Genomic DNA, 17,354 nt, shown 5'->3' on the forward strand with positions numbered 1-17,354 from the left:
AAGCAATCGTCAATTCAGACAACAAGTTCAGATCCTAGCGCCTACTTAACTGAGAGTCGCCAAATCTCCTGACACTTTTGGTCTTCTTGTAACAGATGTCTCCATTTATAAAATTGTGGGTGCAATGTTTGGATGCACAAATAATAATAAAAAACATATGGTTAGCCATAAGGAGCGCCTAGTTTTGCCACTAGACAAGGCATACATAAGTTATGACAGATCTTAACTAGGACTACATGACCCACAGAGATGAAACCACAATAATGGGGATTCTATAGCCTGCCTTTCTTATTAGACCCTTAAAAAGTCCTGTACTTGTTAGGAAAGGAATCTCCTTTCACATGTATATTATATCACAAGGATTTGATATTGGTGTTAAATTGATGTTCATAGATCATAATCAAACCACCAGATGTTGTCCCATGTCACAAAATGTTGTGAGGGGCAAAAGTGTATGCTGTGGTATATAGGTCTTCCCATCCTGGTGCAGGTCTACAATTTTGTTTCTGGTGTCCTTTGACAGCTCTTTGGTCTTGGCCATAGTGGAGTTTGGAGTGTGACTGTTTGAGGTTGTGGACAGGTGTTTAAGTGGGAGAACATGCACAATTGGTGGCTGACTAAATACTTTTTTGCTCTACTGTAGCTCACCTGGTTACTTTGTTTATACTGTGACATCTCTTTCCCCTGGTCTACCAGAGCTTATTCCTGATGGCGGAGGTGGAGATGATCCGAGACAAGCCCTATGATCCCCATGTCGCTGTGGAAATGACCGGAGCCAGTCTGGCATGGGAGACAGCGGGTCACAGCGCTCAGCCCACACCTCGCGGCACGCCGTCGGTCAGCACCACGCAGCGGCACGGGCGGCGGAGGCCCATCCGAGAGGAGATGGGGGAGCAGGCAGGCCGTCTGTTGAAGGAGGGGGAGGCGGAAACACTGTCTATCCCTGGGGACGACCCCCCGCCAGTCCCCACCGTCTGCCAGCGACTCCAGAGGACCCTGCACTGCGTAGACCTCACCGTGCAGCAGGTAGCTGGTTAGTCTGTGGGTAGGAGTTTGTGCTGTTCAGTGGGCCAAAAGAGGTTCTCTATGCAGTGCACACAGCCAGATGTTTTGAGGTGTTGGTGGTTAAACAAAATGGTTGCATCCCAAGTGTTGCCTGAATATTTTGTCCCATGCCCCAGGATACCTGACGCCAGGTGTCTGTGGGTGAAAGGCATTATGAGCCATGCAGTGAATTGCTATCAAAGTTATTCTACGTGTGTAGAATCCTACCTCTAATGTTTACAGGACTGAATTTTAAACCGTTAAAGGACTTTCCCCTCTCTTTCCCATACCGAATGAGACTGGAATAAAATGAGTTAGTCCCAGGTGGTTTATGGAGGAGGGGATGGTAGTACTGTGTGGGTCTGATGCGAGTAGGAGACTACAAGTCAATGCAAACTGACTGATTGACCAGGAAGAAATCTCAGGAGGTCTGCAAAATTTTGAAGAAAAAAGTATTTGACGTAACACAAACTGCAGGTGTCTTAAAAACAAACAAAGTAAAAAGTAACTATACTGTTTATATCTAGGGTACTCCAATATTTCCCTATGTGGTTAATGGATACATTTTTCAGCATAGTAACAAATGCCCACATTTTAGCTTGTGTGATCCCAAATTGTTGAAACACGTTTTATGGTTGAGAGTATATTTTAAACATTGATTGCCAATTCCCGTCAATGTTACACATTTTGCCCTTTCTTATGTGTTCATATAATACCAGGCTTTTTTTCATAACCGACCGTCCATATTGACCCGGTTTTGGGTCCGGTCCGTGCCTGCAGTATGCCAGTTGAGTACAGGTGATTTTAAGAATGAAACTACAGATTCAGAAACCGTCATAGTTTAGTAGTGTGCACTGTGATCCATGTTTCCACTGCCAATGCGTACATTGTACAATGTGAATAAAACAAAAAACAATATCAAGTCCCACTTTACCTCCAGGGAAAGCTGGTTGGGATCTGCGGAAGCGTGGGTAGTGGGAAGAGCTCACTGATCTCTGCTATACTTGGACAGGTAAGATCCATCTTACAGGCCTGCTGCGCTGGATGCGTGTGTTTTACTGAGTGTGATGTGCTCTTACTTAAATGAAACTCCGACCATAGTAGCACAGCTCTGCAAATTGCTCTATGGTCATATAAAAAAAAAATAATGTATCGCATAATCTTCTGTTATTTACAGATGCAATTCTAGAATGTTAACATTTCTGATTTAAAAAGCATCTTAGACATTGTGCTTTATTGTAGAGATTTTCACAGGCATTTCCAAAATCTGATCCAGAATCTGATCTGTTATCCAACCCGGTTGAATACAACATTATGGTTGACCATCGGGTCCCGAGTTGCATCAAGCATAATGATAATGAAATAGCGACTGCATACAAATTCCTTTACATTTTCCTCACTTTGCATGTTGTTCAGGACAGGTTATTTTAGCTTTCATTTCTCTTCTCTGAATGTCTTATCTGGTTTTAGCTCCTACTGAACTTGCAATATTGTTCCTATATTTTACTAAATCCATGGACATAATGCAATCAGATACTTTCGTGTTATTAGGCATGGTGGTTAGGACTGTTGTAAATGAATTGGTAAGATATATTTTTTTTGCAATCACAATGGCTAGTATCAAACAAGGCTGACTGTGTAGGAGGTGTCGAAAAACTACTTTCAGAAGCTCCGCAGCTCTGGAGGGACAGTTCATGTTATTATTCTAGCCTACTATATGACAGCCCACATGTACTTTTATAGACCTACATTTGTGCACTGGCCAAGTGACTCATATGCTCAAGCAATAGTCTATTAAATGAAAGAGCACAAATTAGCAGAAGACAGAGCAGATTTTGGGGAGATGCGTAGTGAATTTTTTACCACATCGATCACTACTCTCAATGTTTTAAATGATAGATATTAAACCATGTATTTGATTGGCCCAACTATAAAAAAATGCATGTGAAAAGCTTACATTAACTGCTAGAAAGCAATTTGTTGCTCATATGTGGGAATAGAATGGGCATTTTCTGTCTTTGGGATACATTTTTGGTCTGATAGGTATCCGACACAATTTAGATACGATTAACCCTCATCTCCGGCATATTTTCGGATCGGATATGGCCAGCCTCTAATCCAAACGGAATTGGGGCAGTGGTTTTACAAAAACTGACCAATCACGTGAGGATGTCGTGTAGGAATTTCATAGCTACAGTTCCGCACGGATATACGTTTCGGATACAATGAACAAGTGTACTGTATTGTAATGTAAAGACAATCTGTATTAGAATTTGAAATGTATGAAAAATATAATATAAGTAATTTAAAGCTTTTCATGCTTGTTATATTAAGGTAGATCCTACTTTCTCTAGCAAGTATTTTTTAAGTATGAACAGATGCTTGCATTGGTGCCAGTAGGTACAAAGCAAATAATGACTATTGATTTAGTAATCCATGTGACTGATCACTTATTGAAATCAAACTCAATTATATCACAGAGGTTTCTTATTCGACTTGCCTATTAGCAGCTTATTTGTTATTGCTGACACATGCAAAGACCCAAATGGCAATTTGGTACATTTCTGCTGTGCACCTACTGCTGCCACTCAAAAGGCATAATTTGGTCATGACCGGAAGAAAATGCTCCCATAGACTTCCTCAATATATTGGGAAAACACAAACTGGCTGATGGATGCAAAATACCATCAAAAATGACAATCTGTGCCAGTGGGATGCATTGTATAGTTAGCTTGTTACCTCAATGTGTGTCTGAACCTGAAACCATATCCTATTAATGCTATTGGTACAGTGCTGCTATCTCTATTGCTTACAAAATAAAATTAATTCACATGATCTCACTCTGCTCTGTTAGACATGTCACCAACATAGCACTTACTGTATTTCCTTACAGAATGAGGGATGAAGGGAGGCTGCTGGGGAGGATTCATTGAAATACATTTGCCAAAGTTAGATAATCTATCAGTAAGAAATGTTTCATTTCACAATACTGATTCAGGAGAAGGCTTCCAAGCTTTGTCAAATTATTTAGATGTAAAGCACGTATAGCCCAAACACAAGGTATTCAGGATACGCTCTGCAAATTTGTCCAGCAAAACCAGGCCTGTGCAAGGTTTCAAATAGGCCTCAATCTAGAGAAAATGCTGATTGAAAAACCAATGGCTACCAGTGAGTAAGGTTAGGAGTAAAGGAGGAGAAGCTGTCATTCTTCTCTGCAGATCCTCTTCATCTCTGTAAGGTTGAATAGGGAATGTCGCTTGACAGCCATTTTCAGGTCTCTCCAGTAATGTTCAATTCATGTCTGGGCTCTGGCTGGAAAACTCAAGGATGTTAATATGTGACCTCTGACCTGAGACCTTCATGACCTTTAGATGACCCTGCTGGAGGGCACAGTGGCAGTAAACGGAGACTTTGCCTATGTGGCCCAGCAGGCCTGGATCTTCAATGCCTCTCTTAGGGATAACATCCTCTTTGGGAAAGAGTACGAGGAGGAAAGGTAATACAAATCAATACTTTGCTTGTGGTTCTGTTTTGACAAATGAATCTCTGTAGGTTATTTATTTTATTTTAGAACAGTGAAGAGGAGACCGGTAGGAGAGAGGAGGGAGTTTGTGAAAAAGGGCAGAGGGTCAAAGTTGAACCCATGCAGACATCTTTGTAGACCACAGTGGTCAGTGATTCTTAAACATCTACTGAGGACCCCCAGACATTCAGTGTGTTAGATCTATTTACAAGCTAACGCCCCTGAAAAGTTCACACAGGCTTAATAAGTTGATTTAGGTGTGCTAGCTCTAAAATACAGCTCCGGGAAAAATTAAGACACCACTGCACCTTTTTCTTTCCTTTTCAAAAAAGTTGAAAAGGAAGGTTTTGAGTGAGGAACAGAAGGATTAAAATTAAGAGACCACTGCAAATTTTATGCTTCTGTTCCTCACTTAAACTTTCCTTTTTTATGTTTTTGGAAAGGCAAGAAAAAGTTGCAGTGGTCTCTTAATTTCTTCCAGTGCTACTGGATTGGATTTACAACTGATGGGCCAAAGTTGTCCACAGGCATACTTCTGGAGTTGGATAATAAGGCCCTTCATCTACTTCCCCAGAATCCGATGTATTCATGGGTACCATTTTTATGTCAATCTGTGCAGTTGGATGGAAAAGTTTCCAATGTTCTTGTAAAATGGGCATGACAACAAAAGTGTCAGAACAAAGCTCATATTGCGATGCATGGTTTGAGCATTCTGTGAAGGTACTGAGGGTGGGTTTTCATTGGTGATCAGTAGTCAAGCTTCAACTGGACGCCTGTGGATTGAGTGTGGAGGGGTTGCAGGGGTTTGGTGGCACATGCCAGGAGCCCTACCAACAGTGAGATGTGGTAGTCCAGATATGAGATGTCTGGGTTAGTATCTGCTCCACTTCTTCAATTGATGTTGTATTATACAAATTCTGTGGACCATTTAACTAAAGAAGCAAATCACTGGCTTAATATTTGAAGAGATGAACAGGGTGTTTTTCTAGGGTCACCATGATTCAGAAGTCATTCAGAAGTTTTATTAACCTTCATTTTCACTCAGCTGCATGAAGCCCACTTGTATGAGCTTTAAGTGTGTCACTTAGCCAGGGAGCAGATGTGTTGACATTGGTTCTGACTAAAATATTAGGTTCTTGAGAAGGAGATACATTTTGCCAAAATATGTCTTCAGTTACATTAACAGAGAGAAGTTTTAACAACTTCCCAATATTAGCTTATAAGCATAATTCCCCTGTCCAGATTCCAGGCTGTTCTGAGCGCATGCTGTCTGAGACCTGACCTGGCTATCCTGCCCAATGCCGATCTGACTGAGGTGAGCATTAAGAATCAACTGCTAGACTTCATGTTGTCCCATGTAAATTGTTTCTCCATGTTTTATCATTTCACCTCAAGCAATAAGACCTTTGGGGCATTTTGGCTACGTTATAGAACAACTTTGTGGATTTAAAAAGAAAAAAGCTTTAAACCTCTTTTTCTAGTCTTTAATTTCTTAAATATGTTATTATATTTATGACAGATGTATGTCCTTTTGCTATTCTCAGATTGGAGAGCGTGGTGCCAACCTTAGTGGCGGACAGCGCCAGCGAATCAGCCTGGCACGGGCTCTGTACAGTGACCGAGCCATCTATATTCTGGACGACCCCCTCAGCGCACTGGATGCCCATGTGGGCAACCACATCTTCAACAACGCCATCAAGAAACAGCTCCGCCACAAGACTATCATCTTCGTCACTCACCAGCTGCAGGTGAATACAGATGTTTTGTACATTATTGGCCAAACTAACTACATAATACTCAAAAGTGCAGACAGAAGCCATGTAATAGTCGTACCCACAGAAACTCAAGCTGAGAGACCAAAAATTCATACCAAGCTAGCAGAAATTCACACAGAGTGAACGGACGACCAGTTGAGGGAGTGCATAAACAATATAGAGCAGAGCGGAGAAGCAGTTGAGAGACGGGACTATATATAAAAACTGTACTGTGAGAGCACAGACAGTGATTTCTGGGAAATTGTCTGTACCTTCTCGAAATGAATCAGTGTGTTCCACCTGCGCTCACCTGACAGATGTTTGTCCATGCAAAACAACTGTTAAATATTATTAGTAGCCCTTGGCTAGTAAAAAAGCCTGTTCAACATAGCTCCAACGTTTGGAACGTTTTCAAGGAGGTCAGTTATATGTGTGGCAAAGCAGAGGACCATGGGTTTGTGCCAGTGAGGGCCAGGCAAACTGTCAGTGGAAAAGCTAAACTGTTAGCAGCAGCGTGTTTAACGTCAATCTAGCACAAGCAAATTAGAATTTTGTCACAGAATCTACTTCCTCTGTATTATTCTCTTCATAAAATACCACACGTTTCAGAATTAATAGCAAACATAGATGCTGCCTCTTTCAATATGGTGATAGGAGAATACAATAATAATTCTTAGAACCTGAAAAATACACTTTTCATACCAATATAATACCAATATTGATCATGTCGTGTTCTGTGCCTGTCAGATCTCGCTCACCCTTCAGTTCACACAGTGATTTTATACCATGGGTTTTTGTTGTGCAAAAGAAAAACTCTCCTTCTGGCCAGTAATGTGTGAAACAAATCTCACTTCCATAGAAAGGTCCCCAAGTGCTCCTTTAACTATTATCTCAATATAGCCTAACAGCTTTGTCTTCATGTAAGCATATATACAGTGCCTTTGAAAAGTATTCAGACCCCATTTTCCACATTTTGGTGTTTTATAGAACTTACAATTAATTACATATCAGGCTCTGTCAAGTATCAAGTTCTGTCAAATTGGATGGGGAAACTGATCTCCAGGACTCCCTACAGATTTTCAGTTCCGGGCTTTGGCTGGGCAACTCAAGGACATTCATAGACTCCAGCATTGTCTTGGCTGTGTGCTTTGGGTTGTTGTCGTGCTCAATGATGAATCCTCGCCCCAGTCTGAGAATCTAATACAAAGCGAACAGGATTTCTTCAAGGACCGCCCTTGCTCGGCTCATCCTTCCCTTAGTACTGACCTGCCTAGCAAGTCCTTCAGGTGGCATATCATATGCCTTTTACACAGTAGTGGCTTCTGTTTAACCATGCAACCATGAAGGCCTGATTTGATGGCGTGCTACAGTGATGGCTGTCTTTCTTTCCTGGTTACTCAGGTTGGCTGGACAGCCGGTTCTAGGGAGTCTAAGCGGTTCCGAACTTTTTCCACTTCACAATGATTGAGTCCACTGTGCGCATGGGAGCTCTCAATTCTTTAAAATTTGTTATAACATTCCTCAGATCTATGCCTATGACCTCGTTTTTGCTCTGACATGTACTGTGCACCTTATACAGGTTTGTGCCTTTCTAAAACATGTCCAATCAATTTAATTTGCCACGGTTGGACTCCAATCATCTTCTTGAGACATTTCCAGGATGATCAAAGGACCCAGAATGCATCTGAGCTCAATGTGTAGTGTTATGGCAAAGGGTCTGAATACTTTTGAGCCTTAGATTACATGTTTCCCATTTTCAATAAATGGACACAAATTCCCTAACTTGTTTTGGCTTTGTCATTCAATATTTTGTGTAGATTGAAGGAGGGGGAAAAAACAATATTTATCAATTGTAAATTAAGTGAATAACAAAATGTTGAGTGCAGTGGTCTGAATACTTCCTTAATTCACTGTAAGCCAGTCGTCTCATTATTAGCCAGCCTAGTAAACACTTAAGAAAGCACAGGGGAATTTCGAGAAGAAGCAGATGAGTTTCAATGCAACACTGTCTGAGCTCTCAACATGTATAACCTTGCGATTCTCTGCTCACTGAGTAGTGATGGGTTGTTTGCAACGGTGTATTGTATATTGGGGGGGGGTCAGGGTCAATGGATCCCAGGATTTTCACTCTTTTCCAGGGGGATCACACTGGCCTGTCTGTAATATTGGGGGGGGTCATGACCCTCCCACCCCCCCCTAATTTACACTCCTGTTTGTTTTCCTGTAAGCTAATGTCAGTAAAAAAAAAAAAAAAAGAAGATAATTAGGACAGATACCAGCTAACTTATTTGGATGTGCCTACTTTTTTGCCTTTACATAGGAGTCTTGCACTTATTGTTATGGGGTTCTTTTTGAGCCCAAATGGGACCTGTCATGCCATGCCATCATCTTCCGCTTATCCGGGGCCGGGTCGCGGGGGCAGCAGTCTAAGCAGGGATGCCCAGACTTCCCTCTCCCCAGACACTTCCTCCAGCTCTTCCGGGGGGACACCGAGGCGTTCCCAGGCCAGCCGGGAGACATAGTCCCTCCAGCGTGTCCTAGGTCTTCCCCGGGGTCTCCTCCCGGTGGGACGTGACCGGAACACCTTCCCAGGAAGGCGTTCCGGAGGCATCCGAAACAGATGCCCAAGCCACCTCAGCTGACCCCTCTCGATGTGGAGGAGCAGCGGCTCTACTCTGAGCTCCTCCCGGGTGACCGAGCTTCTCACCCTATCTCTAAGGGATCGCCCAGCCACCCTGCGGAGAAAGCTCATTTCGGCCGCCTGTATCCGGGATCTTGTCCTTTCGGTCATGACCCAAAGCTCATGACCATAGGTGAGAGTAGGAACGTAGATTGACTGGTAAATTGAGAGCTTCGCCTTTGCCGCTCAGCTCTTTGTTCACCACGACAGACCGATACATCGACCGCATTACTGCAGAAGCTGCACCGATCCGTCTGTCAATCTCCCGTTCCATCCTTCCCTCACTCGTGAACAGGACCCCTAGATACTTAAACTCCTCCACTTGAGGCAGGCACTCTCCACCAACCTGAAGTGGGCAAGCCACCCTTTTCCGACTGAGGACCATGGCCTCGGATTTGGAGGTACTGATTTTCATCCCCACCGCTTCACACTCTGCTGCAAACCGTCCAAGTGCATGCTGAAGGTCCTGGCTTGAAGGGGCCAACACGACAACATCATCCGCAAAGAGCAGAGACGAAATCGTGTGGTCCCCAAACCTGACACCCTCCGGCCCCTGGCTGCGCCTAGAAATTCCATCCATCCATCTTCTTCCGCTTATCCGGGGCCGGGTCGCGGGGGCAGCAGTCTAAGCAGCCTAGAAATTCTGTCCATAAAAATTACGAACAGAACCGGTGACAAAGGGCAGCCCTGCCGGAGTCCAACATGCACAGGGAACAAGTCTGACTTACTGCCGGCAATGCGGACCAAGCTCCTGCTTCGGTCTTACAGGGACCTGACAGCCCTTAGCAAAGGACCCAGGACCCCATATTCCCGAAGCACTCTCCACAGGATGCCGCGAGGGACAGAGTCGAATGCCTTCTCCAAATCCACAAAACACATGTGGACTGGTTGGGCAAACTCCCATGAACCCTCCATCACCCTGTAGAGGGTGTAGAATCTGAGTATTAACAATTACAATATGAATGTACGTTTCATTGGAAGTGAATGTGCCTAGATAATGAGAACAACAGAAACCTCTCTGTTTAGATTATCTCTCAGTAGGTAGCGCTCTAATGACAGGAATGTTTACGATGGCCATATGGCATGGGGGTTGACTTCTAAAAAGTTAGAAACACCCTTAATGTATAGGCTAGCTGGTAACCAACATTACAGTGAGAAGAGATTGACTGAGATGAGATTGAGGTTGTGTAAGGAAGACCAGGTCCGTAACCTCATGAACAAGACTTTCTAATGCTGCAATAAATAATATACTTTCTCTCTCCCTTGACAAACGGGTATGCTAATTATTACAACCACTATACGAAACGGCCGATTTCTAACATGATGCTGCCGCTACCCGATGGATATGTTTTAACGATTCTGCTGAACTTCGGATGGAGAGCTTAGGGGCTCGATTTGCAATCATGAGGAAGAAGTTGTTTTTCCGGTTACTGGTTGCTGAAGACAACTGAACAGTGAGTCGTAAAACTACGCCATAGAACGAACTGTCAAGATTGCAAAAAGTGTTAGTTTGCCCAAAGAAGCCCTATGACGACCCGACTAGGCCGTGATTTTTATTGCGTGGAATCTGTCTGCGGGTGCGGACAGTCCGTCTCAATTTGTTGGGGCGTTGACCGGTGTGCTTCAGTGCTAAACTGTATTCCATGTCGCCATAGTATGATGACACTCCATTTTCCTTTTCGGGATAAGTGTGTGATATTGTATTTTTCGGCAATTTTACAGTGACTTGTACAAGTAAAAATATAATGCCGTCCAGTTGTACAAATACAACAAGAGGACTGCAGCCTCTGACGCGCATGATGCGTTCATGTTTAAAAAGCAAGGCGCGAATAGGATACCATCAAAAACGAAAAGGAGTCTTTTGTATGATTTTGTCGCATGGATCATGATGTGGACAAGGGGGGTTTTGATTGTTCAATGGACTTTGGGGGAAATGTTTTAATCATGATGTCATGTTGAGTCTGGTTTTCTGCTGAACACTGTTAACACTGATAATAACCTGTTGATCTCAATGTTTCTTGACCTTTATAATCTGAGGTGGGGACAGGATTGATGACTGTCATACATTGAGTTATGTGTCGGAGTGTGGTGTGTCAATTGTCTTGTTTACATTCATTTTCATTTGAGGAACAATAAGACCTGATTGGTCAGATACTCATTTTGTTCTTTCATTTTAGTCATTTGTAACATATGCGTATGGGCCTTTTCTTTTCATTAGGAATTGAATTGTAATGTTTTATCAAACATGTAATGTTTTTCTTTAAATGTTTGATAGGGAGGACTGTGGAATCTGAGCATTAACAATTGCAATATGAATGTACGTTTCATTGGAAGTGAATGTGCCTAGATAATGAGAACAACCGAAACCTCTCTGTTTAGATTATCTCTCAGTAGGTAGCGCTCTAATGACAGGAATGTTTACGATGGCCATATGGCATGGGGGTTGACTTCTAAAAAGTTAGAAACGCCCTTAATGTATAGGCTAGCTGGTAACCAACATTACAGTGAGAAGAGATTGACTGAGATGAGATTGAGGTTGTGTAAGGAAGACCAGGTCCGTAACCTCATGAACAAGACTTTCTAATGCTGCAATAAATAATATACTTTCTCTCTCCCTTGACAAACGGGTATGCTAATTATTACAACCACTATACGAAACGGCCGATTTCTAACAAGGGTATAGAGCTGGTCCAGTGTTCCACGGCCTGGACGAAAACCACACTGTTCCTCCTGAATCCGAGGTTCTACTATCGGCCGTATTCTCCTCTCCAGAACCCTACAAGACCTGTCTCACTGAAAATATTTGGATTGCCAATCACTACTCCTGAGTTGTAACTGGTGCTCTGGCCACTCAGAGTGGGAATTTCTGTGTGCTATTCTTGAGTGTGCGAAGTCAACTATAATAAGGGTTTTGAGACTGTTTTGATGCCATAAGATATTTTAGGCCCAATCCTCCCTTTATGAACAGCAATATTTATCATCGTGGCAATTGTGTGTTGGGAAATTAAGTGTGTGTGTGTGTGTGTGTGTGTGTGTGTGTGTGTGTGTGTGTGTGTGTAGTACCTTGTAGACTGCGATGACGTCATCTTCATGAGGGACGGCAGCATTACAGAGCAGGGCAGCCATGAAGACCTGATGCGCCTCAATGGAGACTACGCCGCCATGTTCAATAACCTACAGTTGGGAGAGACGCCCTTTAGTGAGGTGAGAGGATACAGTATGTGTGAGGAGTGTGAGTTGATATAGAAAGTTATGCTTTAAAATATGTTTCTGATACTCATCCCCACTGCTTCACACTCGGCTGCAAACCGTCCCAGCGCATGCTGAAGGTCCTGGTTTGAAGGGGCCAACACGACAACATCATCCGCAAAGAGCAGAGACGAAATCGTGTGGTCCCCAAACCTGACACCCTCCGGCCCCTGGCTGCGCCTAGAAATTCTGTCCATAAAAATTACGAACAGAACCGGCAATTTAACTAGTATTTATGTACCATTTGTGAAGAAAACATGAGTGAGCAGGCAAAACACATGTATTTTCTTTCTTATGGGATTCACATTAAACTTTAGGTCATAATAGAATGGCACAATCATAAAACAAAACATGGCCCTTATTCATAAGTCTGCATACCCTTAGTTCTTAATACTGTGTATTACCCCTTTAGCATCAATGACAGCTTGCAGTCTTTTGTAATAGTTTTTGCCTCCAGGTCATGCAAAGTCTTTGATCGTCTTGCATGAACCGCACATTTGAGATCTCCCCAGAGTGGCTCGATGATATTAAAGTCAGGAGACTGTGATAGCCACTCCAGAATCTTCACCTTTTTCTGCTGTAACCACTGGAGGGTCAATTGACCTTGTGCTTAGGGTCATTGTCGTTCTGGAAAGTCCAAGAGCGTCCCATGCGCAGCTTTCATGCAGAAGAATGCAAATTGTCTGCCAGTATTTTCAGATAACATGCTGCATTCATATTGCCATCAGTTTTCACAAGATTTCTCGTGCCTTTAGAGCTCTTTTTCCAGAGCAGCCTGTATTTCTCCTTAGCTTATCTGTGTGGTTTTGGCTGAAATCTTTCTTGGTATACCTGAACTTGGCTTGATATTAAGAGATCCTCGAATTTTCCACTTCTTAATAAGTGATTAAACAGTACTGACTGGCATTTGCAATGGTTTGGATATCTTTTTATATCCTTTTCCATGTTTAGGAAGTTCCATTTCCTTGTTACGCAGGTCTTTTGACAGTTCTTTTCTGCTCCACATGGCTCAGTATCTTCTGCTCAGTGCATCCATGTGAGAGCTAAGAAACTTGTTGACTATTTATACACAGACACTAATTGCAATCTAAAAAGCCACAGGTGTGGGAAATTCACCTTTTATTGACATTTTCACCTGTGTGTCACCTTGTGTGTCTGTAACAAGGTCAAACATTCAAGGGTATGTAAACTTTTGATCAGGGCCATTTGGGTGATTTCTGTTATCATTATGATTTAAAAAGGAGCTAAACAACAATGGGATAATAAATGGCTTCATATCACTATCCTTAAATAAAATACTTTTTTTTTCTGTCATATTTTCAAAATAAATGTCACAATTTCTGCCAGGGTATGCAAACTTATGAGCACAACTGTACATGTAGCTATAGTTGATAACAAATGACTACTTTAAATTAACTATTATCATTAAAAAATCTAATTAATGATTGTTATATAGTTGTGATATAATGTGTTTTTACAATGATTGTTATATTTCATATCTCCTTTAAAGGGGCCTACTAAGAAGTCTGGAAACTCCCTAAAGAAGCCCTCAGAAAACACAAAGTCTGGATCTGTAAAGAAGGACAAGCCTGTTAGCAAAGACAACGGTACAGAACAATTGTGCTGGCTAGATTGTGTGCATGTGTGTGTCTACGACTTTGGACCTGTGGGGACCTGAAGATGGTAAAACCTGACAAATCTGTCTCCATCAGGGTTTTGGGCATGTCCCCACTACGGTAATGTAATTTCTACCTTAGTGGTCAGGGTTTATGGAGAAAACATACTATTGGGCATGTTAAAATTGGGGTTACGTTTTGGTGACCGTCTAACCGGTAAGTTTTAGGACTATGAAATAGGAATAATGGATTTCTGGTTCTAGAAAAGGAAACAAATGTTGGCAAAACAGTCCTCACAAACAACAACCAAAAAATCAAAATTGCCTTTGCATTTTTTATATTTTGCCATCCTCTCATTGACATCATATCAGTAGAAAAGTAAAAAAGTGATGTTTGAAGCATTTTCCCCCGAAGTCCAGTGTTGTTTCATAGATATAAAAGCCAGTTGGACCCTTTTGTCTGGGATTGACCTCAGTCTTTCCATGTACCCCAGGTCAGCTAATGCAGGTGGAAGAGCGTGGGCGGGGCTCGGTCCCGTGGTCGGTGTACGGAGTGTACATCAAGGCATCAGGTGGCGCACTGGCCTTCCTCCTTATTCTGGCCTTGTTTGTCCTTAACGTGGGCAGCACAGCCTTCAGCAACTGGTGGCTAAGCTACTGGATCAAGCAGGGCAGCGGGGTGAGTGGCAGAGGTGCTATATTAAAAAGGGGCTTTTTAATGTAGTAGTTGACATTGGAAGAAATTGGACTTTAAAGTAGAAACCTCTATCTCTTGAGTTGATTCATTCTATTTCAAAAATGTGTGTTGTTTTGGTCTTTGTGTGTATGCGTCTGTGGGTTAGATTAGATTGGTGTGGGTGCGAGCATGTGGTTAGTGTTGTTTTTACATTTTTTATTGTTGTTTCTTTCTGTGTGTGTGTGGGTTAGATTGGTGTGGGTGCAAGCATGTGGTTAGTGTTGTTCTCATCAATCCCCACTGGACCACACTAGGCCACAGAATAATAGATTTCTTGTAAATAATGCTTTTCCCAATGCTTCTATAAGCAACTTTTCTTCCTGTGCTTTTAAAACCAATAGCCTTCTTTTTGCCTCGTTCAACCCAGAAAATGACCCTGTTAGGTCCAGCTGTTTTAGTTCTTTTGTTGTGGGATTTTTATGCATGGCAGTTAAACCAAAACATGTGGCCCAACCTCTTAATACTCTTCTATTTGAGTAAATATGCTGTCCTACGTGTGTAGAATACCACAGTTTTGGTGGGGAACAGTTCGGTGGTGAGTGACAGCATGAGAGACAACCCCTTGATGCAGCACTACGCTGGAGTCTATGCTTCCTCCATGGGCGTCATGCTGCTTCTCAAACTGCTGCGTGGCATAGTCTTTGTCAAGGTAAGATACTGCAGTCTTTGTCTTACTGTCTGTCTGATTAAATTGCATTGTGTGTTTGTGCACAAGCTAGGGGAGATTAGAATGTGTAAAAGGGATGACGTAGTATGGATTCTTCTACAATGCAGTCTGTGTATTTGGAAAGAGATACAGTTGTAATCTAAATTATCCAACCCCCATTCCAAATCAGGTTTTGAATAATTTTGATACTGGGGAAGTCATTATAAGTTGCATTTTTAGTTGAATTTGAGGAAACCACTTGCTATTTCAATTGCATTGTTCACTGCAAACAGTACAGACAATAAACCTTATTTGCAATGGAGGTTGAATAATTTGGATTACAACTCTATGAAGTTTGTTGTTTTGGCTCTGTACTCCAGCATATTGGATTTGAAATTAAACTGGCATAGAGGTTAAAGTGCAGACTGTCAGTTTGTTTATTCGAGGGTATTTACATCCATAAATCATGAACCATGTAGGAATTACAGTCCTTTTTATACAGGATTCCTAATTTTAGGGTAACAAGTAATTTGGACAGTGTGTAAATGTCAGTAGAGCGGGCCATATTGATGCTGACTCAGTCAGAATAATCAATCAGAGAGAGAGCCAAAATATTAGATGTGTCAAGATCAACTGCTTAAGGCACATTGTTAAGCTCACTGGTGAGCTTAACAATAGTAAACAACCTTGTAGACCACTGATGACCATAGGATATGGCTGAAGAATGCTTTCAATTGTGAAGAAACCCCCTTAAAATGTTGTCAGAGAGAACAATAACTAGAGGAGTACACCAGCATAACAGGTAAAAGGTTCTGAAAAAAATCAGGGGTCATATGGACAAATGGACCTTCATCTGAAATCCAATGTGATGGAGTACAGAATCAAAACAATAGAACTTGTCACTGCTGAAATACTTTTCAACTGAACTGTATATCTACTGTAAATTTGAGGCTTGTTATGTAAACAGTTTAGCTTTAAAAGTCACCCCCAAAATACGGTTGTTCCCTTAGGGCACTTTGCGGGCTTCATCCAAGCTGCATGAGGAGCTCTTCCGGAAGATTCTACGCAGCCCAATGAAGTTTTTTGACACCACACCCACCGGACGGATCCTTAATCGCTTTTCTAAAGACATGGATGAGGGTATGGACTTGCTCAAGCAATCTATAGACACATCTACATGTTGTGTATGTATGTATGTACAGTGGGGAGAACAAGTATTTGATACACTGCCGATATTGTAGGTTTTCCTACTTACAAAGCATGTAGAGGTCTGTAATTTTTATCATAGGTACACTTCAACTGCGAGAGACGGAATCTAAAAAATACTACCTCATCAAGAATCAAATAAATAATTAGCATTTTATTGCATGAAATAAGTATTTGATCACCTACCAACCAGTAAGAATTCTGTCTCTCACAGACCTGTTAGTTTTTCTTTAAGAAGCCCTCCTGTTCCCCACTCATTACCTGTATTAACTGCACCTGTTTGAACTCGTTACCTGTATAAAAGATCCTTGTCCACACACACATCAAACAGACTCCAACCTCTCCACAATGGCCAAGACCAGAGAGCTGTGTAAGGACATCAGGGATAAAATTGTAGACCTGCACATGGCTGGGATGGGCTACAGGACAATAGGCAAGCAGCTTGGTGAGAAGGCAACAACTGTTGGCGCAATTATTAGAAAATGGAAGAAGTTCAAGATGACGCTCAATCTCCCTCGGTCTGGGGCTCCATGCAAGATCTCACCTCGTGGGGCATCAATGATCATGAGGAAGTTGAGAGATCAGCCCAGAACTACACGGCAGGACTTGTCCAATGACCTGAAGAGAGCTTGGACAACAGTCTCAAAGAAAACCATTAGTAACACACTACGCCGTCATGGATTAAAATCCTGCAGCGCACGCAGTGTCCCCCTGCTCAAGCCAGCACATGTCCAGGCCCGTCTGAAGTTTGCCAATGACCACCTGGATGATCCAGAGGAGGAATGGGAGAAGGTCATGTGATCTGATGAGACAAAAATAGAGCTTTTTGGTCTAAACTCCACTCGCCGTGTTTGGTGGAAGAAGATGGATGAATACAACCCCAAGAACACCATCCCAACTG

General features: G+C 42.4%; 1 protein-coding gene across 2 annotated transcripts in view; it reads left to right on the top strand.

Annotated features, from left to right (window-relative positions):
• Window positions 1-17,354, top strand: part of abcc5 (ATP-binding cassette, sub-family C (CFTR/MRP), member 5) — a 52,537-nt gene that overhangs the window by 21,860 nt on the left and 13,323 nt on the right. For both annotated transcript variants that reach the window (XM_013132949.4, XM_029114352.2), the window contains 10 exons: window positions 697-1,026; window positions 1,985-2,056; window positions 4,416-4,540; window positions 5,810-5,882; window positions 6,112-6,315; window positions 12,062-12,205; window positions 13,761-13,857; window positions 14,360-14,544; window positions 15,104-15,250; window positions 16,258-16,387. In XM_013132949.4, the coding sequence (XP_012988403.2) occupies window positions 697-1,026; window positions 1,985-2,056; window positions 4,416-4,540; window positions 5,810-5,882; window positions 6,112-6,315; window positions 12,062-12,205; window positions 13,761-13,857; window positions 14,360-14,544; window positions 15,104-15,250; window positions 16,258-16,387 (1,507 nt within the window). The remainder of the gene's footprint in view (window positions 1-696; window positions 1,027-1,984; window positions 2,057-4,415; window positions 4,541-5,809; window positions 5,883-6,111; window positions 6,316-12,061; window positions 12,206-13,760; window positions 13,858-14,359; window positions 14,545-15,103; window positions 15,251-16,257; window positions 16,388-17,354) is intronic.

Source organism: Esox lucius, chromosome 1 (assembly GCF_011004845.1).
Source record: "Esox lucius isolate fEsoLuc1 chromosome 1, fEsoLuc1.pri, whole genome shotgun sequence".
NCBI lineage: Eukaryota > Metazoa > Chordata > Actinopteri > Esociformes > Esocidae > Esox > Esox lucius.